We start from the raw sequence: 23714 nt of genomic DNA on the forward strand, positions 1-23714 counted from the left end.
GTTCTGAACAAAATAGTTTAAAGTGCTGGACGTTTGAAATTGTACCTTCATGAATGGAACCTGAAATAATTCACACATTAATTCTATATTTAATATAGAAGTATTTACAGGACTAACTGTATCTTATGAAAACTGTTCCTCTTACATTTCCCTTTGCATCTCATTAGTGTAATTTAACAAAAAAATTTTAATAAATTGAGGTTTGGCTTTGGACAGAGGTAAAATGTGCAAGGCTGAAATACCTGGAATCTGCTTTCCTAAATGGAGTACGAGCCAAAACTTTTTTCTTTTTCAGTTGCATGGGTTTTGAGGGGGTGGGGAGGAAAGAAGTGTTTATTTGGTCAGTGTTTAACTTTAGAATTAGTTTTGGGTATTAATGTTATCAACAAATAAATTCAGTGTGGGAAGACTAGATAGGCAGGGGTTAGGGTTAGTGTTGCAAATTGAATTTCTTCACATGCCTTGCCCCTCCCATATTTGTTCATTTCATACTACACGGCTCTGGCATGCCTGGCTGAGGAATTCTGGGAGTTGAAGTCCACAAGTCATAAAAGGGCCAAGTTCGAAGACCCTTGAGGTAGGAAAATACTGGAAGTAGGAACATACAGCATCTTCAGCGCCATATCTATCAGCAGTGTCTTATTTATCTGCAGTTTTACAACGCTTCTCTGTCCTCTCTTCTGTAGTCTTCAAACACAGTCTATATCAGAGAAAACCACACACTATCTAAACCTTGAAAAACTGTTTCTGTTGGCTGTAAGTTAAGTAGGATTGCTTGGTGCCCAGACAGGCTATTAAATGCTGCAATTCAATTTGGATCATAAGACTTTTGAAGTGAAAGAAGGAAGACTGAGAAAGGTAAAAAGACATACCACATCAAAGTGATTTCCCCCCTCACTAAGTCGTATTGCGCCTTTTGGCCTTCTCATTACTATTCATCATGTTTTTCAGTAATACAACAGATAATTTAAGCTGCTAATTTACTGATACCTCTTTTGAATCTTCCTTAGCTTTGAAATATAGTTAAAAAGAAACTGAAATATGTTTCTTTGACAGCTTGATTCATAATAAGATCTCAGATCAAGACTAGGTCTAGATGAAAAAGCCTACCTCTCATATGCATGTTGGAATAACTTGCAAGGTCTTTGATCCCAACAGACTACTGCATACTGTAGTTGTGCACAAGCTATAAGCCAGACATATCAAACTCGCGATGTCACGTGACATCACACAATGTATCGGGATGGTTTTGCCATTGCCGGCAATGGGATGGGTGGGTCTTCCGGATGACGCATCCAGCCCGCAGGCCGGCAGTTTGACACACCTGCTATAAGCTATTTGGTTGTATTATACTATAGGCACATTCTGCCTTGCACATCCAAAGCCACTCATGGACCTTAGTACCCTGGTTCTTAATCCCTAATGAATGTTGTATGCATTCTATCAATTAGCATAATTATTGAAATATATCCTGAGCCAGGTTGTTGATGAATTAGAATTCATTAAGGCAATAAAAAGTGTAGTTAACTACTGGGGCAGGGAGAAGGAAGGGATCTAACAGATGCCACTTCAAATTTCTATATGGAAGGTGATGGTTATAATATTAGGCTAGAGAAACTCAATCCAACTGCAGTCAGCCATCTAACTCACTCAAAGTGATCCTGAGTCATATATTGTTTTTCAGACTACCGTGGTTTATAAAGTTTTTAGAAGAATGCAAAATAGGCTAGAAATAGGCTATAAGATGGGACAGGCAATGAGTATAAAGTTTCAAGTCTTTGATGGAAACAAAGCATAAATTTGAGACCTAAGGGATTTCCATACCATGCTAGGTTACTTTTAAAATTTAGTACTATATGACGCACTGAAAAAGGATGTTTTGTGTCTTCTTCCTCTGTCTCTTTAGAACTGCAAGCACAACACAGGTGGTCGATATTGTGATAGATGTCTTCCTGGTTTCTATGGAGATGCCACTAAAGGGAAAGCTGATGACTGCCAGCTGTGTGCCTGCCCACTGAGTATATCTTCAAACAAGTAAGCTACAAATTCAGCCAGTAAAAATACTATCAAATTGTTCCTTGAAGTACCGGTATTCCTTCATTGGTTACAGTAGTCCATGATAAAAAAAAAAAAAGATTAACCAGCATGAATGTACAACAAAAATTCACCAGTTGTCTTATTTCAATTCTGGATAAAGCAATAAACATCACAACAAAGCTCATTTTCAAAGCAATCACACAATGCTCTATTTTATATTCCATCATTTTCACAATGTTCAGATAAAAGGGAAAAGGAAAACACTATTGTAATAGATCTATTATGATCCAAAAAGTTCAATTTGATAGGAATACCTATTTCTCCAGAGATTTTCTGAATAGAATAGAATAGAATAGAATAGAATAGAATAGAATAGAATAGAATAGAATAGAATAGAATAGAATAGAATAGAATCTGGAAGGGACCTTGAAGGTCTTCTAGTCCAGCCCCCTGCTCAAACTCCTCTTAAAAATCTCCAATGATGGAGCGCCCATGATTTCTGGGGGTAAGCTGTTCCACTGATTAATTGTCCTCACTGTCAGGAAGTTTCTCCTCAATTCCAGGTTATTTCTCTCTTTGATCAGTTTCCAACATTGTTTCTCAGTGGAACATTTGGCAAACTGCGGTTAAGCCTATAGAGTTCACATTGGAATAGGAATAGCTGATTTCTTGGATCTTGCAGCCTGGAAAAAGTCTTGCTATGCTAATAACTGGCTGGATGACCCTTCTTATGACTGTGCCTTTATATGTTTAATTATAATATACTTTTATAATAAAAGCATATGGTCCAGAAAGAAACCATAATTTCCTCTTGGAAGGCTCAAGAATTTGACAGAGAGACAAGGAAACCTTCCAATTTTTAGACAATGTACAGTAGAGCTGTGCAAGCTTGAAAAATAATTAGGAAAGAGTTATGCTAGCAAATTTTGTCTGCTGTTGGTTTAAACAGCCCAACTTTTTGCAGACTGCCATGTAAGCCTGAGAAAAGATGCTGCTATTTTAAGAAGTTGACTCATTAAATTTAATAAAATTCTTAAAGCCGCCAACTCTTTTCACCTACTCATGCAGAAGCCTGAAAATTACAGGTTCCTTTATTGAAAGGCTGGGCTTATATAAGGGCCAAATAATTTCTTTCAGATTCTCAGCATGCACCATATTAACATGGAGATTTGCTTAGCTTTCAAATTGTCAGATGCTATTCTCAGACAGTTATAGTCTTCACAAAGCTGATGTCTATTCGCAGTACTTTGTGACATGTTAGTCTGTTACCAGCTCTATGTATTCTATGTTGGGCATGCCAAAGCAAAACCAGAGAGGAACTAGCAGCAGGCCTCACATGCATGATGGATTTGAAAACAACGTAGATGGGTGGAATTAGACTTAATTATACACAGGAAATACATATGGAAACTATCTAAAACATCTGAAGTTAGACTTGCTATATTTACATAAACAGCATACTTTCTGAGATTCCAGTCAGGTCATGCTAGTTGATTAAGTTCAAAATTCACATACCTGGCAAACCAAAGAAATGACATGGATTTCAGAAATGCTTCTTTTCTGTTACTCACCAACTCTGTGCTGTACTTCTCCTCACATAAATGGAACTATCTTTCCTTTCTCCTTCCCAGAATCTCTCACAATTATTTTGATAAACAGAATTATCATATAAAATAGGGATGGGCAAGTAGCTATGAGCTTACATGTGATGTGGCATTTTGAGGTCCACAAGATTATGATGTCAAAATTTAATTGCAAATCACCATTTTCAGCAATGCAATTTTTTTCCACATTTTTGTTTTTAAACATCCTACAATTGGTCCAGTAAGTTTCATGAGCTTATTCTTTGAAAGCAAGCAAACAAAAACCAATTTATCCCAATACCCTTTTTTTCCCCTGCAACTCTGTGCATGATGACTTAGTTCATACAATCCAGGGCGTAGTTACTTTCTTCTGATTTAAAACACCCTTTTGTATAATCCATCTGGGCTTTGGTTACTGGAAAATAAATCCCATTAAAATTAATGACTTCTCCTAAGTAGATACATGTTTGTTTTCTCCTGCTAATCAGAAACCATAGATTTCAGCAGAAGACACAATAATTAAAACTGCAGCTTGTATGGTTTCTCTTAATAATGGTTACCTGTCAATTCATAAGACTTGTTTAAAAATCTCAGTTAGGTCTTATAATGTTGCAGATGTTAATTGTTAGTAGAAGAAACACTGTTATCATTATTTGCTTATTTTTATTGCACTGCTACAATCACGTTAAACTAAGTTTTATCCTAAGGCTGCAAACCTACTGCTGAGTTGTTTGGAAAATTTAACATCTATGTAGTGCAAACAAATCTCAAAGTGAAATAAAAGGAAGAATAATTGAAGACTGATCTCTTTAAAACAGTAGAGTGACAGATACCCTGTTGTTTCAAACTGCTTGTATCTTTCAATGTGCCAGCAGATTATCTCATTCCAGTGTGTCAGTCAGATAGGGGAGGGAAAGAAATATAGAGGGAAAAGAGACAAGAAGGGAGAGCTACACAGCTAGGGTAAAATGCTTTCAGAGATAATGAACTTATTATATACATGCAAATGTCAGGATTCCCCAAAAGAAGCAACTTTGCGGCTGCTATAATATTTGCAAAAAGGGAGAAAAACATCAAATAAATCAATATAAAGCTCCATTTCATTCATATATATATATATATATATATATATATATATATATATATATATATATATATACATACACACACACACACACACACACACACAACTATTTGAAACTTCTGCTAGAAGTGGTGAAAAAACTGCTATTATGGTGAGAATGATTAATGAACTTTGCAATCAGTTTCTGCTACTACTTGGGGACAAGACCCTTTGAATTCTGTGAGATTTATTTTTGAGGAAATATTTCTAGATTTGCCTGATGATATATTGAAATGATTGGAAATGCCCACCTGTTTTGACACTCCTGACTGTGAATACTGGTAGAATTGCTTGTGGATAGTAACTAACTGATATGGAAGGTACTGTTAGCAGAATGAGAAGGAATGTGGTTGTTGGCTAGTCCCAACATTCTTCCCCTGAAATCTGCTCCAGTGACTTAGAAGACTATTCAAACTAGCATAGAAAGTTGCTGTCAGGAAACTATGTTCTCCCATTCTATGAACCTCTTCTGCCAACAGAAAGTCAACAAATTTATTTATTTTATTTATTTATTTATTGAATTTTTATACCGCCCTTCTCCCGAAGGACTCAGGGCGGTGAACAGGGCATATAAATAGAAATACAAAAGTTAAAAAGAGATTAAATAATTGCCCAATAAAACAGTCAAAATATAAAACCCATTAAAACCCTAAGGTGCCCCCATCAGGCCAGGCCAGCTTGTTAGAATAAATGGGTCTTTAACCCGCGCCGGAAGGAGCGAAGATCCGGTGCCATCCGGAGCTCAACCGGCAGTTGATTCCATAAAACCGGGGTGCCCAGAGAGAAGGCCCTCCCCCTGGGGGCCACCAGTCGACATTCTCTGACCGGTGGCACCCTGAGGAGGCCCTCTCTGTGGGAACGCACAGGGCGGAGGGGAGTCGACGCCGGCAGCAGGTAGTCCCCGAGGTATTCCGGACCCATGCCATGTAAGGACTTAAAAACCATCACCAAGACCTTGAAATGGATACTGCCTTCAGGCAAGCTTATAGTAAGATGTTAGATGCCAGTTATTTAGTCAGTTGAACTATGCAATTACATGCTGTTAGATAAAGTCCTTTAAAAAGCTGCATGATTCTCAACTTTCTTTCTCTTCAGTGCAGCAGTGTGATTTATCTGTTTAGGTAAGCTGGGATTATTGAACATCCCCAGCAATTGTCCTTCAGCTGCAGTGAACTTTCACTTGGGAATCTAATGTTGCCAGGCCCTTGGGGGCTCAGACAAACAACTGTACATTCCTGCTTTTTTAAATGGAGTAGTCTCATTGATAGACTAAGGGCCCATAACAACATGTCATTTGGATGCTGCCACCCATTTGAGCTATATCCAGTGTCGGCAGAAATAGCTTTACTGGCTGGAGCCAAACCCTAAGCCCTGTGTGTGAGACTAGACAGACTTTCCCCTTGCTCTGTTTTGAAAGCGGCTCAGAAAACAACAGTGGCTATGCTGCTAATGAATTTCTTTCTGTGCTTTTTCCCTAACCTGGTTCTTGCTCTCCACCAACAACAAAGTTTTAGCCCCACATGTCATTTGGACCAAACTCATGGATTCATTTGTGATGGATGTCCCTCTGGGTATGCTGGCTTACGCTGTGAAAGGTAAGAAAGTTTTGCATGCTTTTTAATTTTTATTTTTTGCATCTAAGAATGCGCCATTCTTTTTAAAAAAAAAAAAGTCTAATGTCTTTTTATATTAATGAACCCATGTTTAAAGATTTATGATACTGCCCCATAATTGCAATAGAGTATCATTGGCATGCAGGGATCCTATTTAAATGAGAAGATTTCTTCAGCTGCTTTATGAGCCAACAGGTATAATTTTCCAGATAAACATGAAGTATTACATTGGAAAAACATTTTTCTCTTTCTTTTTTTTTCTTTTTGGCTGGGTTTTGTGAATGGTTTAATTGTTGTTATACTGTCTTCCAAATTTGTTTGGAATATCAAGAGTGTATTTAATCAATTATTCAGTGAGTTGCCATTTTCATCTCGGTTAGAATGAGCCAAACAATCCAAGTGAGAACGAAGGCGAGATTTATTTATCTTAATTATTTTTAATTATGTGTTTTCAAACTTACTAGCTTTTGATTCTTTAAAGTGTTGATTTAGTATCTGAAAACAGGATTCTTGATTCTTGATACTGTCTCAATTACAAATATTTCATAAGTGATCTCCCACCCACCCACTGCTTTTTGGATGATAAAAATGCAGGACTTCCCAAGTGAGTGAACAAAGACAAATGTAGACATTTGGCAGTCAATCGTGAAAACTGTACATCTTTCACTTCATTCATTTTTTGTTGTTCTTTCCTTGAAGTAAGTTGTGTGAAATGTTTTCAAAATTATGACAATTAAAAGTCAATAGAAGGCAGGCACGATTCGAAGGGAGAGTATGAATTGCAGGCAATTTCCTCTTTTTAGCTTTCTGTTACTTATACTTTAAAATCCCATATTTTTGCTGTGTTGAATTGTAGCTGATTCCTGGTGACTCTGGATGAATGGTCGCCAAGCTATTCTGTCTCTCAGCTCATGCAATTTTTGCAGATGGATTTTGAGGGTTTCCAGCACTTCGTCTATTCTAGCTGTGTAAGCTGGCCTGGAGACCCAATGGGAGAGGAGGACTACACTGGAGTTGGCTACTAGCCTAATAGCAAGACCCACCTCCCTCCTGCACTCCTGGCTTCCCTCCACCCATTTTTAATCTCATGTTACTGTACCTGCATTGTATATTCCATTGTTTACCTTTATTGTCTCATTACTTTGATACTGTTATGTTTACTCTTCTGTTTTTGTTTTTATTGCTGAAAGAGTAGTCTTTCAGCAAATAAATTTAACAGATAAAAAATATTCATGTGTCTTAGCTGTTTCTTCTCCTTTTACCCACTTTACCTAGCATGGTACCATCATATTTTTCATAGATGAATCGGGTCTCCTGATGTTTAGTTTTAGCTTCATGATACTTGCTTCCTGTGAAGATTCTACCTTGATGTCTTCTAGTTCTGAAGATTGGTTTTTCTCAGCTGCCCAAGGAATATGAAACAGCTTTCTCCAGCACCATACCTGAGAGGAGCCATTCTTATTCCTCTTGCTCTTGTGCAGAGTCCATCCCTATCATCTGTATTTTATAATAGGAATATAATTGAATTGTCTAGTCCACAGGTCTGCAACCCACGGCTCCAGAGCCGCATGCGGCTCTTTCAGCCGTCTCCTGCGGCTCCCAGTCCTCTGCCATGTGCAGTCAAAAAAAAAAAGTGGGACTAAAAAAGTTCAACCAATCAATTCAAATATGCAGGGTAGGTGCATATCTCGCCTTGGCTCCACTCTTCAGTCAAACCCTGTTCTGCGCATGTGTGCATGTACGCGCATGTGCACACATTTTTTGCAGCTCCCAGTTTTTCCTTTTGTGAGGGAACCGGTTCTGAGTGGCTCTTTCACTGTTTCAGGTTGCTGACCCCTGGTCTAGTCTGACTTTTCTTTGATTGAAATGTCTCCATCTTTCAAGAATTTGTCTAGGCCCTTCAATACCGTTTTGACCTTTCTTATTTTTTTCAATCTTTTTTACATACTCATTATCTTCATCAATTGTGGAGCCAAGATAATTGTAACTGCTAACTACTTCTGCCATTGTTTACTCTTGATGTTCTTGTTGATATACTTTTAGTTTTGTTCATGTTGAGTGAAAGCCCTGTATTTAATCTCCTGTTTTATTTCTAGTATGTTTGTTCTTAGGTCTTCTTTAATTTCTACAGCCAACATAGTGTCCACATGTGTCTTATTTACACCCCTTCTATCAATTTCAACCCCAAGTTTTAGTTTTTCTGTCCTTGAAGTCTATATTATGTCTTCAATATACAGATTGAACAAGTGTGGTGATAGAATACAGCCCTCTTTGTCTGCTTTTCTGATGTTAAATATTTTCATGTTATTAAATGTGTCTTCCTAATTATTGTAGAAATTTCATATCTGATTAATTAAAAGCTGGAGTATGCTTTTACTTTGAAAGGCTTCCTAAATCTTGAATTATCAACACAATCAAAAGCTTTAAAGTATTCTGTCATACTGAAGTAGTGTTCTTTTTAATATTCTGTTACTATTTCAATCAACCATCTAATATTAGCTATAAGTTCTCATATTCCCCTGTTATTTCTGACACCCACTTGCTCTATTGCACTTCTCTATATATAGGGCTTTAAAATTTCCAACAGAATCTTGCTGGCATGTGCTATTAGAACTAAGTTCTTATATCCCTTTATATCTATTTTTTTTAGGGATGAGAATGTACACAGATCTTTTCTACTCTGAGCCATATTTCTCTCTCTCTGTGTGTGTGTTGATTATTATGATCTATATCATTTCTCCATTACCATAATTTAAGAGCTATATGGCATTTATAAAAAACTGTGCCCTGCCACAGAGTTCACCATATCCTGCTGACATTACTGTTTGTGCTGTGCAACTGCTTATATTGAGATTAATCTTCATACCTGCAAATCATTCCATTTCAAATCACTCTCTGGTTTCTCAAGCAAAGGCATATAATTAACCTAAAAATTTATTTCTTTTAACATTTTTGGTCAACCTTCTTTCTTCAAACTATTTTTTCTTGAATTAATTCTTATTTGTAAAGAAATATTATTGTGTAAAACTGCTTCAGATTTTGATTCATTAATTTTCAGATTTCTACTTCTTGTTGCATCACAGAATCTATTCCTTGCTGCAAATTATTCAGGTTCTGAACAAAAACAAGGCGTAGTTTTACTGTACAAACATGCATACACACACATACATTTTTATCTGTTACACCATAAGTATAATGTTGCAAGTATTCTGCATACTTTCATGCATCAACATATTCAACAGCCATTACAATCCTTGTCTTACTCTTTCCTCAGTGCTGAACCATTTACTAAGCATTCTCAGACTGTTTTATTTACATCATATATCATTTTAATTACATTGGGCAACCAACTTTTTAAAAAATGTTCCATAACTCAAATCTATTCAGTTTATCATATACTTTCTTTAAATTGACAAGCATAAAATAATCTACTCAACCCTTGCCTGGCTAAAGCTACCCTTTTCACATTTTGTCATCATCTTCTCATTGTATTCTCTCATCACTGTCTTCACACATCCTTTGGATTAAAATTATGCCAAAAACTTCCCAAACACGTTTAGCAAACTAATTTCTCTGTCATTCTGCATTCATTCTTCCTACCTTTTCTTTTGTATAGCAGAACAATGACAGGTTCTTCTGAAAGTCAGGTAGAGATACGTGCATCATTCATTGAACATGTTGCACAACCACTTCTTAAGCAAACCACATTGAGATTTTAATAGTTATATCATCTATGCCTGCAACTTTACTAGTTCCCAAGATCACCACAGCATTTATGACTTTGAGGTCATCATTTATTTTAGCTTTGATATTAACATTTGTTTCAGGTCTTCAACATATTGAAGTCATTCTCATGCTTTTTTTAAAAAAAAATACTCCTTGCAGCACTGTGTCATTTCAATTTCATCCCAAATATTTTCTTCACTTTTATTTTCAATTCTCTTTGCTCTAGTAAAAGCTGCTTGTTTGGACCTCTAGTCTTACTTCCAAATAATTTTATGTTTCTATCAAAATTGTTTTACATCTTCTCTACCTCTTTTAATTGTCCTTTGCTATAGTTCTTCCCAACTATCTTTTATTCGTGTATATTATCTTTTATTATTTCTTGCAACAATCGTGTGCATTTTTTTCTCACTCTGTCCTGTATTCTTTTTCATACTTCTCATTATTGAAATTCCACAGTTTCCATAAAACTAGCTTATAAGGAGAAAGATCAGGACATGCATAGAATCTCTACATATATTTAAATGGTAAACCACGGTTGTTGTTTTTAAAGGGCACAAATAAGTATGCATTAGGACAGTGTTTCTTAAGCTTGGCAGCTTTAAGTTGTGTGAATTTCAGCTTCAAGAATTCCCCATCCAGCATGAGGAGTTGACGTCTACACATCTTAAAGCTGCCAGGGTTGGGAAATATCGCACTAGAATAGGGGTCCCCAGCCCCTGGGCCGTGTCCCACTACTGGGCTGCAGCCTGCTTGAAATAGTGCCATGTGAAGTTCCACTCATGCAAGCAGAGGGCGCTTCAGTGGAGGGTGCTTGTGCTCGTGCACAAGCAGAGAGTGATCACAGGCAAAGCTCCATTCACATGAGTGGAGCTTTGCACACGAGCACAAGGGCCCTCTGCTCATGCGCGGGGCTCCATTTGCATGAGAGGAGGGTGCGCACACCCACCGCTCGAACCAATAGAGCTGTGCATGTGCACCCACCACTCACACCACCACCATCCCACATGCCAGGCCAGGCCACCAAGGTGGAAAGATTGGGGACTGCTGCACTAAAACACCTACTGCTGTAGTATGTGGAATTTGAGGAATTACAATTTATATAAAGAAATACAAACAAATATAAAATGTTCCTTCAATATAACAATGTGGAAATTTTTAGAAAGAATATTCAATTAACAGAATGCAATCTGTTGCATTCAGATTGGGAATTGAATCAAAGGATTCAGCATATATTGTACTATATATTTCGCCTAATCCATCTGCCACAAAGAGGACTTACATATTCACTCACTTACCACTGTTGCTGTGACTTCTGAATGCTATTTCTATCTATCTTTCCTTTCTGCTGGCCTCTCAAACCCGAGAGACATGAAGCTAATAAATGTAAGAACCAAATCAGCTGAAAAGTACTTACTTATAGTTGGTCAATGTAGAGGTCACTGTGATTTCCATCTGCAAGTACCATCCATGGAAAGCTAGAAATGAATCTGCATAAGTGCTTTTTTAATAGTTACAAATTGCATAAAAATGCTCAAAGCAATTGCATTTGTGTATTTAGAAAGCTTTCTATAGAAGCTATTAAATGAGAGTGAGTAATCATTTCAGAATTTGCATGGAATCTCTTCAGGTTTTAGCATGCCAGTACTCCTCTGTCATGTTTAGCTATTAAACTAACTAATTTAGAAATTATCACGAAATGTTCTTCATTAATTTTGCCTTGGAACCATAATGATTTCTCTTCAGTGCTTGTACTGATTTTATGAGTGTCTTTTTCCCCCTTGCCAAATCCTTATACATTACCAGGCTACCTTTATGTGTGTTTACCTGGAGTGACAGTTGCCTATTTCTTCTGCTGCTGCTTCATCTTTTTTTGTCTTTACCCTTTAAAAAAAAGACCATCACTTCATATTCCAGATGTTCTTTTATGTTCTGTAACTATTTCCTCGTTGTTTCCTAAGTTGATGTCATTTGTCCTTTGGTAAATGTGGAATGATTCTGTCTTTTTTGCCATCCTTTTCTCTCAACAGACTCCTTGTTACATTCATGTTTATACCCTAAGGCCTGCACTTGGGATACTGTCTCTCTCTTTCTGTCTCTTTTTCCCCCTCTCTTCTTCTTCTCCCCATCCCTTTGCTGTAGTTCAACTCTCATATCTCATCAAGAACATCTGAGGTGTTGTAGATGAGCTGGAGATGAACGGGCCAGTGCATGTTCAGCAAAGTTTGAGACTTTTGAATTTAGAAGCTCTCAAAGATAACGAATGGGAATTTATTTCAGGAAGAACCAGAAACCACTGACATGATTTTATTTTAATGTAAGAAAAACAAGAAACTTTCAGAAATTTCTGAAGCAGGAAAAGTTAGCAGAAAATGGAGAAAAACCTGGAAGTGACTGTGGTAGAGGAAGTCCTTCACTTAAAACCAGAATTGAGGCCAGTTCCGATAAATGAGACAGTTCCAACAAAATTCTGGCATGTTGTGCCAGTTGTTAAACGGGTAATCATGTGACCAACCCTATTTTATGAAATTATTTTTTGCAGCAGTCAAAGCAAATGCCATGGTTGTTAAGTGAACCTGTTGTTTACAATGGACTCTTTTTTTAACCAGAAAATGGAAACAAACACCAGTTTCTAGCAAAAAAACACCCGTAAATCACAGCCATATGACCCCTGGACACTGCAAATGGCTGTAAATGCAGGCTGATTGCTGATTGCTCAAAATGCAATCATGTGACCACAGGGGGGCAGACATCAGAACTTCAAATCCAGGTCATAAGTACCTTTTCGGGGGGGAGGTGTCCAATGAAACTTAAAATGGTCACTAAGTGACTGGTCACTAAGCAAAGACTACTTATAAATTACAAACAAAATATTGTTGTGGATCTTTTTTACATCTACACCTACACTTTGAAGTTAAAGGTAAAGGTAAAGGTTCTCCCGCACATGTGTGCTAGTCGTTTCCGACTCTAGGGGCCAGTGCTCATCTCTGTTTCAAAGCTGAAGAGCCAGCGTTTGTCCGAGGACGTCTCCGTGGTCATGTGGCCGGCATGACTAGACGCCAAAGGCGCACGGAACGCTTTGAAGTTACTGTCCCCTATTTTCCAAAGCACCAGAAGGCAAGACAAGACAATAAACAATGGATGGAAACTAATCAAGGGGAGAAGCAACCTAGAACTAAGAAGAAACTTCCTAACAATGAGAACAATTAACTAGTGGAACGGCTTGCCTTTAAATGTGGGTGCTTCATCATTGGAGGCTTTTAAGAAGAGACTTTCTGAAATGATATAGGGTCTCTTACTTGAGCAGGCGGTTGGACTTGAAGACCTCCAAGGTCCCTTCCAATTCTGTTATTCTGTACTCAGTATTCTGTATTCTGTATTCCTTTCCCACCCAGGTTTGAGTAAACCCACTTGTGAAGCAGTACAATTTTCTCATTTCTAAGAGTGAAGCAGGGATTTTGCTTCTCTTTGATCTGTGGAGGAGCAATTTCAGAGGCTTTTTCTGGTATTTTCAAAATCTGGAAGAGGCCTCTAAAAGTGTGTAAAACAAATGCAAAGCACTTCCCTGAGGGAAACTGAGTTGCAACTTGCATCACCTTTTAGGCCCAAAGGGCCTCACAGGTCCACATCCAGCAGTCCTTGCTTAGGTTTATTTTCTATAGCTTTTCTTAAGCTATGGTGTTCAAAAAAAAGCAAGCAAAATTGGATCTTGCTGCTCTCTTTCAGTGACTACTGTTCAGTTATTTCAGGAATCAGCATATGCAGCTCAACCATTTTCTTTCATTCATGTGGAATAATTATTATCCATTCTGAATAGATTAATCGGATTCTTTGTGAATTAATGCTGAGTCCTTTAACTTAAAAGTCCTTTAATTTAAAAGTCACGACATGAACTTTAGAAATGGAATGACTTTAGAGTTGTCAGAGAAAACATATATTTTCTACCTAGATTAGGATTGCTCTTGATGGAACTAATGCTAAGAAACTAGAAAAATATGAACAATATCTTTTTATAACTATATCTGCATCCCCTTCTAAGTTCCTGTGTTTTCTCTCCTCATAAGCATCCTAACACAGTACCATATTTTTTTCTGCTAATATCACACACTTCATTTTCTACATGATTTTTTCCCCCATGAATGTTGGCATAGTAGACTGAAAAGGAAAATAAAATGGTTAGTAAATTATGTCTTTAGCTAGGCAAGATAGATGCTGAGGGGTAAGGAGAACTTTACTTTAATGCTTCCACTTCCCAAGTTAAACTGGAAGGTGCCAAGGCAGGATCTCTTGTTAGAAAAGTTTGCTCCAGTGGAATGCTTGAATAAGCATCTAGACACATTGGTAGAATGCCAAGAGACAAAAGTTTGTATTAAATTTAGGTAGTAAAGTGCCAAAGAGGAATATAAGTGGATTGTCATTTGTTGAAGAGTTAGTTATGATTAGAAGTTCATGCATTGCACACATCCTTGGGGTGCTGTTATTACAATAGGCTTTGGCATTATCAGATGAAAGACAAAGCCTAATGGAAAAATAAAAAGTAACAAAAATAAGCAAAGAGAATAATGAGTATTAATTGGAGGAATCTGTATTGTTTCAATATACTTTCAGCAATCATATTGCATTGGCCACATGGGAACTTTTGTTCTATGCTTCTATGCAATTTAAGACAAAAGAAGCAGACTAAGGCTCTAAGCATAGGACTGAGTTTCTAACTGTGTGTTGTTATATATTACAAGTCATTAAGACTATAGTCTTATGGAGCCATTTCTCTTCTGCCCTATCAACCTTCTTTGAAACTGTTCACTGGACAGGATTCATATGACCTGGTCGTTAACATTTTCCTGTATCCTTCTAAACATTACAGACATGCCTATTTTGTGGTAGTAGTCCACAGAGAGTTTTGGCTACTATCCTAAACATATTCAGAATAAGGCATTGCATTTGCATACATGTATAATTCAGAAACAGTCTTTATTATGAATAGAGATATAGATTTATTGTGCATATACTCTACTTCCTTGTCAGTTTGTAACGTTTATTAGGTTCCATCATAAACAGGGATTTTTATGTTGAGGAGGAGAATAGCAGTTTTCTAAGTAACTTATGCTATCGTGTCCTTGTACATGGTACCCATATGGTGTTATGTAAATTTCAATGCAAAGATGGTATTTCTGACTATGATTTTGTTCATCCTTACTTCTTACAGCATAGCCCCTTCTTATTTCCCTCCTTTCACATTATTATCTAACACAAAGCATAGCTGGCAATATTTTTGCAATAATCTGTTGTTGTTATTATTATTGTTGTTTGTTTGTTTTTAAATGAGGAAAGAGGGTCTGGAAATCCTCAGATTATCCAAATCCAGCTATTGTTAGTTATTCCTAAGGACAACAAAACTGTAATCATTGCTTAATGCCAACAGGCTGAAGTAAATGCTAGAACTGATCTGTATTTCTCCCTAGGTGTGCAGAAGGCTATTTTGGACAACCTTCAAAACCAGGGGGATTGTGCCAGCCTTGCCAATGTAATGACAATCTTGACTTCTCCATTCCTGGCAGCTGTGACAGGTTGTCTGGAGCTTGTCTTAAATGTAAGCCAGGTACAACAGGCCAGTACTGTGAGAAGTGTGCTGACGGGTATTTCGGAGATGCTCTTGATGTAAAGAAATGTCAACGTAAGTCCTAGAAACTTGCTTTTCCTGTCAAAATGCATTCATTCCCTGTAGGCACATCTCATGAGTGTGTCAAAAAGAACGTGCATTTATTTGCATAGTATTACCTACAGTACATTCATATTACACAAAATAGAGCCATTCAGATTGTCTGGTTGGTTACCCCCACACACTCAATGGCCTGTTAATTGCCTAGCGGTCATGATTTGTTGGTTTGTTTACACAATGCCATCAGTATAATGTTCCTTTTAGAGATGTGACCCTTACTCTTCTATTCCTCTGTACTTCAGTTTCTGTGAGTTTTTTACTTTCTTTCTGTCACGGAGAGTTATTATATCTAATTGAATATTATTTGTGTGTGGACCACAGCCTTTATTCCCCCTTTCTTTATAGTACCGTATTTGAATCCCTTTTGGGAAGTGCCCCCTGCAATAAGACAAAGGAAGTTAAAAAACACAAATAAAACATTATACATGAATATATCTTTGCACATATATAAAAGCTGGCTTCCTCTATTTTTAGAAAAGTGTTTGGGAATGAATCACCCCCATAAAATTAATCACAATTAAAGTATATCTTTGTGAGGAAGAGAGGTGTGATGTATTCTGTTATATGTCATGTTTCTATGCCAGAGTTTGAGGAGCTGGGGTAATTTCTCTGATTATTGCAATAGTGTAAAACTGGTATTTGAAGTAAGTAATTCCTTTCAAAGATTAGCATGCCTGCTTTGGAAGCGACCCTAGGTGATTTAGGATAAACTTAAGTATTGGTGCCAAATCTTTGAGAGGATGGAACCACTTCACTGCTTTTAAGTGTCTTGCCAGGTAGTGAAAAATTTAATGCTAAAGGTTTTGCAGGGAATGGCATGATTTACTAGAATAGATGATACAATAAAAATATTTAAACATTACTTTAAACCAATCACATTCTAATGCATAAGTGGGTAGAATGAAGTTAAATTTTAAAAATGGGAAACTAGATGGAATTGAATTTGAAAAAAATAAAGTACCACTAATCCTTGCCTGAACTGTAGTTGTTGGCTAATCTATAAAAGGGCTCAGAAGATAGCAGGAAATTTGGAGCAATTTGCTGATCACATGCTCTGAATAAATAGTTGTGAAGTTCTATAACAGACAAAGAGGGGATGCGGTGGCTCAGTGGGTTAGGACGCTGAACTTGTCGATCAGAAGGTCGGCAGTTTGGCGGGTCGAATCCCGAGTGCCGCGTAGCAGAGTGAGCGCCTGTTACTGGTCCCAGCTTCTGCCAACCTAGCAGTTCGAAAGCATGTAAAAATGCAAGTAGAAAAATAGGGACCACTCCGGTGGGAAGGTAAGAGCATTCCGTGCGCCTTTGGCGTCTAGTCATGCCGGCCACATGACCACGGAGACGTCCTCGGACAAGCGCTGGCTCTTCGGCTATGAAACGGAGATGAGCACCGGCCCCTAGAGTCGGAAACGACTAGCACGCATGTGCAGGGGAACCTTTACCTTTACCTTTATAACAGACAAAATGATTGAGAATGACACTTCCCGATATGACTTCTATGAAATCAGTTCCTTTTTTCAGTTACCTTTTAAAGTTTTACAAAGTCTAGAAAATAAAACAAAACCCTAGAGATACTCACCTTTGCCTATATTTGTTTCTGTGATATTCTCATGTGTCCATCATTAAGTTTTCCCTTGATCATACTTGCAACCACAGCTGTTGTCTGAACATGAGCTCTCTTACTGTGTTCTTTTGTCACCTCTTCCCTCATGTTTGCTCTTGACCATTTCTGGAAAGTTGCAGATCTGTTGAAAAAACATTCCTATTCCTCATTCCTGTTTCCATAATTAAAATACCCATTTTACATGTATGCATTTCCTAGCATGCAGACAAGTAGTTTGTGTTATGTTCTTCATTGTCTCTGTCTCTAGTCTACAGCTCTTAAGATATTTGGGAGGTAGGGGTCATCCAACTCCCAAACAAGTCTGACTCTGCTTAGGTTCTGAGCACAAACAACATTCTAACACATTCAGACTAAAATAAGAGTTTATTAAGAATTCACTAGCATGTCTGATGACGTATTTGTTAACAATACCAACATAAAAACCCTGAATTTGAAAAATCAAACTATAGATGGAATTGTAGTGGCCTTCATTGCATAATGCTTCTTGAGTCACAGTCAAAGTACTTAACATTTTTCACAGATTCAGATGTATAAGGAGTTGTTTTACAGATACAGTTACAGATGTACAAGTAGCTTTAATTTTGTCAGTTGACTTATCTTTAGGTAATGTATGGATTACCCATTTTTCATGGAACTTTGGTTCAAAATTCAGTGGTCAGTTTATCCATGCATGGGCTTATTTGCAAGTATATATGGAATATATGGTAATTGAAATAAGTATTATCATATATACTCATGGATAAACCCACCAGGATAAGCCATACCCAATTTGGAGTGTGTATTTTACCATCTAAAATTCTCAAATTATCCATGACTCATGAGTATATATGGAAACATATTCATTTATATCAGCTGAACTAATCACCTACATCCAACCATATATAGTCATTATATTTTTCATTGCTTTGAATTTCATAAGAAAAATGATCTATAAATAATCAACCTCCTGATTCCACATCCTGACTGACTGATATATTATGTTATCTGTACAAAAACAGCCAATTTTTTGCCAATTTTCAAAGGTCAGGTTTTTTAAGGGGATAATATTTTGGGGATTCATTTTAAGAAATACTGTCTCTTATAATATGCATATGTAACATTTGGAATGAGATAAGGAATAAGGAAGAATCTTATTCTGAGAACTAGACCTACTCAAGGGACAAAAAGTAAGGTGAAAAGGTCTTTAGTGAACCTGAAAGGTCTTTATGCTCCATTTAATACTTTAAAAAAACTGAAATATTATACAGTTTTTTGAACTGTATAAGGAAATCCATAGGTCAGGCTAATACAAATTATCATTTGCCACCATGAATGTAAAAGTACTCCACTAGCATTTTCCAACTTCAGCTATTTTAAGATGTTTGTACTTCAGCTCCCAGAATTCCCCAACCTAATGGTTGGAGAATTCTGGGAGCTGAAGTACAAACATCTTACAAATGCTGACACTGAAAAACATATTTGTACTTTAATATTATTTGACAGTCCTCTCTTCTTCCACTGGAATTCAGGAAAAACAAGAACATATATTGGGCTGCCACAAATGGTGGGTGCTTTATTAAACTGAATAAATTACAAGTTGTACAGTATAAGGCCATCATAGGGTCTGAAACAAAGGAGTCATTAGTTTGTGTAGACATCAGATTATTGACTTAATTTGTTAGGGTTTTTTAAAAAAATAACTGGGAAACTACTGGTAAATAAAGAATTGTGTCTTTATGGGTTAGTTCTGCTTCTTCAGCTTTTAAAAGATGATAAATAGGAGAAAAGAATGTTCCTCTATTCCCTTGCTAAGTATTCTAGTATTCTTTTACTTGTATAAGAACTGTGATTAGCTGGATGACAGGCTGTAAATTATAAATCAGGAATTGATTTGTAATTTATGAACCTCCCCTGCCCCAGAAGTTGATCTTTTCTAGCCTTCTGTTCATGATTGTAAGATAATTTTAAATGTTACAGGAGCTAGATGACTAAACTCTTGTAAAAGATTGCCAGCAAATGTTTATGTATACAGTTCTATGCATATTTATGCTATGGATGTTCATCATCAGCTGAATCCAACTTGTTTTTGTCTACCTCAAGCCTGCAGCTGCAATATCAATGGCTCATTTTCAGAAGTCTGTGACTATAAGACTGGACAATGTCATTGCAAGCCCAATGTTCTGGGACGTCAGTGTAATCAGTGTAAGGTAAGACACCAGAATCTGATCTAGACTTAGTTGTTCTATTTCTCATCATTTATGGAATAGAAGAACATTTCTATATCCACAAAATGTCATTGGTACTTTTAGACACATAGCAAGTTACGTTATGTGACTTTCTTTTCAGTCTTAATATCTTCACCTTCATTGTGTTTCTGGAACAATTTTGTTTGCTAAATAAATTATGTTATTCTGGGGCACAAAATCTATCCACTTTTAGAATCTAAAACAAAATAAATATATCATTATTATTTTATTTATGTTCTCAAAAGGGCAAGGAATAATTTTCATTAAAAATATTGACATAAGAGTTCACTTGTTTTTAAAATGTTCAAGTAGCTGAACGGACAGATATCTTTTTCTCTGTGATGTGATAAAAATATATTTTTTATTTTTTTTATGAGATGGAATATCATTCATCCATAATGCACTATGATGGAGGGAAATGCTAACTATGCAATCTTATGTATCTTTCCTTTATAGCAACAGCCTTTCCATGTATTGTAATTAACCATATAAACAATGGTGAGCATCCCAGATTCTCCAGCCGTTGACCTGTGACATGAGTTAAAAGCTGATATTTGCACTTTCAGCAGAACTGTGCCGTGGAGATGTCTGTGTTGATATATAAAATATATAAAATGCTATATAGCTCTACGTATATATAAAATGTATTTACATGCCTCAGCTTTCATCTGGTGCTCTTAGAAAATATTTGCTGAGAAGATTTTAGAGTTTATACTATTTAAACTATATAAAACGTATCATTTGATCTAATCTGCTTTTCCCAGATACAAAAATGGAGAATAAATAAGGAAATAAGAATAAGGAATAACTCCAATGCCTTTTTGAATCCTGGCAATACAGTGATGAGCACAAAGTTCATTAAGTGTTTAACATTAAATTACTGATATGCTTCTTATCAATGAAGATGTCTAGAACTCTTACATCTTGATCATAATGATATACAGTACTTATATTTTTTTCTCATGATTATATAAATGCTTAAAGCTCTTTATATTAGGCCTTGAAGCATTTAGAACAGAATATTGTAAAATAGCTACGGCAAACAACCAAGTATATCCTGAAGCTAATAAATAGGTAATTAGTTTAGAAAGTAATTATCATATAATTATGATTAGTTTAGAGACTAATTATAAAGCATGAGAGTTTTAGGGAATATCAATGTTGATTTCTATTAGACATTTGTCCCCATCTCCTGTATGGTTGTTTAAAACTGAACAGGCTGGAAGTGCAAGGAGGAATCGATCAATATTCCAGAATTTTTTTAAGCAGCAAAAATATGATTTCCTGAAATCTTACTAATACTTGTCAAATAGTTCTGCCAAAGAGGGAAGCCTCTTACTGTATTGCATGTAATGTAAAAGAAAAAAACTCTTACTGGAAATTATTCATAGCATCATTTGTTTGGTTTTATAAATAAAAATGAAGGCTTGAGGTACAGAAAACATGCTATAATAGTAATATGATTTGCCCTGAGATTTAGCTCTACAAATATTAATGCTTTGGTATTTCTTGCTTTTATTCTCAAGTTATCTACTGTTCTGATATTTCTTGTACATTCACTTCTTAACTTGTTTTCCTCCCTTATTTCTCTTTGAAAGTCCACTTACTTTTGGGCTCCAGAAAAGCAGTTCTGCATTCCATGTGGCTGCAGTCCAGTAGGATCTATGTCCTTGAACTGTGATGTGTCAGGGAGATGTATTTGTAAATCCGGATTTGCTGGTAAACGATGTGAACTGAGCAGGCAGGTGTACATCCGGAAAGGGAAGCCATCAAGCTCTCAACAAACGAAAGCATCCCATCAAAGATGGAGCTCTCCCACTGCAAGTGGGTGTCCAAGGGGTGCTTTCAAGTCTTCTGATTTGGTAATAAAACATGATAAATTCCGCATGCATTGCATTTTGGCATGCGTTTGTGCTGGGAAGTACTACATTAACAACCTATCCAAAACTCTGCCCTATCAACTTTCAAAACAAGGCTGAGAAAATTATAATGATGGAATGATAACCTTCTGGGGTAGAGCCTTCACCCAAATGCTTAAGGAATTATTTCTACAAACACATCACAACAGTACTTTTTATATTAATATATAGGTAAAGGTAAAGGTTCCCCCGCACATGCGTGCTAGTCATTTCCAACTCTAGGGGCCGGTGCTCATCTCTGTTTCAAAACCGAAGAGCCAGCGCTTGTCCGAGGACGTCTCCATGGTCATGTGGCCGGCATGACTAGATGCCAAAGGCGCACGGAACGCTGTTACCTTCCCACCGTAGTGATCCCTATTTTTCTACTTGCATTTTTACGTGCTTTCGAACTGCTAGGTGGGCAGAAGCTGGGACGAGTAACAGGTGCTCACTCTGTTACGCGGCACTCGGGATTCAACCCGCCAAACTGGCCACCTTCTGATCGACAACCTCAGTGTCCTAACCCACTGAGCCACTGTGTCCCTTACATTAATATATAGCATAGTCAATTTTAGCCATAAGATTAACACCATTAATACACAAAGAAATAAAAAAAAACTTTTCTCAAGTAATTCAACATAATTTCAATTCTTTCTTTAAAAGATATGAATGAGGTATAGCCTCCTTTTGAGAAATTGGACACATTATAATGAAATGGTTTCCACCTTATTACCACACAAATTAGTAAGATGCTCCCAAAAGTGTGCTTTAGAGCAGTGTTGTTTCTCAGCCTTGGCAATGTGAAGATGTGTGGACTTCAATTCCCAGAATTCTCCAGACAGTTGACAAAGTTGAGAAACACTGCTATAGAGCATTGATGTTCTTGTAAGTAAAACATGATAGAGACAGGTGCTCTGTTGTGCAGCTTGTCAGCTTTCCATTTAATTTTACATCTTTCATGTTAAAATATTGTAGCAGAATTCAAGAGATGCAGAACAGGGAATCTAATGAACCCAAATGAACTCTCTGACCTGATCTGACCCTGCAGTACATAGATATAGGCAAATTTTAGGCAACCCGTGCTTTTGCTGACTTTTTGCTACAAGTAATATGCATAGACATGGTTGTTCACTGACATATGCATTTATATGCTTTTCTGCATGATATTTTTTTTCAACCACTTGCAGTGATGCTCAAAAGCATAGGGAGCTACAAGCCAGAAATAACAATATTTCTGGCATACCAGGATCTGTGTTAAAAGAAACGTTGAATTTCTTGTCAATGGGCCACAATCTCTTGAGCTACTTTATACCAAACCAAGAATTTAAAGGTACCCAAGAGAATTCCTTTGTCCTTTACTTTGAATGGCAGATCTTGCTGCCTTAAACAGTGAAGATGCTTCATTGCTGATTGAAGTGCTGGTTGTAGAATAGAATAGAATAGAATAGAATAGAATAGAATAGAATAGAATAGAATAGAATAGAATAGAATAGAATAGAATAGAATAGAATAGAATAGAATAGTTGAGGACTACCTGTATTATTAAACAGAAGATGAAATGTATTAGATTATTACTACCTTCATGTGAACACAGTAGATAAAACATAATTTTAGTTAACAGATACAGAAGTATTTAAAAAATTGGATACATATATATGTGTTAAATTTGGATTTCCAACAAAAAGTTAAAGGGAGACTGATATAGCTATATCGAGCTTTTTGACTCTCATCAGCCAGCCATACCCTTCTGAGATTTGAACCTGGGCTACTTGCATGTTAGGCAGCTGTATTAATTTCTAGGCCACAGGCTCTTCTCCTCTAGGACTGACTGGTTTGATCACCTTGCAGTCCAAGGGACTCCCAGAGTCTTCTCCAGCACCACAGTACAAAGGCCTCAATTCTTTGGTGCTCAGCCTTTCTTATGGTCCAACTTTCACAGCCATACATTGCAACTGAGAAGACCATAGCCTTGACTATACGCACTTTTGTTGGCAGGGTGATGTCTCTGCTTTTTAGTGTGCTGTCTAGATTTGCCATGGCTTTCCTCTCCAGGAGTGTGCGCACACGCACGCGCACACACACACACACACACACAAACCTTTCCTATACATAGGCACAAGTATGTGAACTTCTAGGACTATTGGTTCATTTGAAAAGGAAATTCACACAAGG

The 23714-nt window shown here is 36.9% G+C and overlaps 1 protein-coding gene across 1 annotated transcript in view; it reads left to right on the top strand.

The window, feature by feature from the left end:
• LAMA2 (laminin subunit alpha 2) overlaps positions 1-23714 on the top strand; it is a 460887-nt gene that overhangs the window by 269403 nt on the left and 167770 nt on the right. The window contains exons 17-20 of the mRNA XM_083379924.1: positions 1907-2034; positions 6252-6338; positions 15542-15753; positions 19499-19605. Of these exons, the coding sequence (XP_083236050.1) occupies positions 1907-2034; positions 6252-6338; positions 15542-15753; positions 19499-19605 (534 nt within the window). The remainder of the gene's footprint in view (positions 1-1906; positions 2035-6251; positions 6339-15541; positions 15754-19498; positions 19606-23714) is intronic.

Source organism: Vipera ursinii (assembly GCF_947247035.1).
Source record: "Vipera ursinii genome assembly, chromosome: 1".
Lineage (NCBI taxonomy): Eukaryota > Metazoa > Chordata > Lepidosauria > Squamata > Viperidae > Vipera > Vipera ursinii.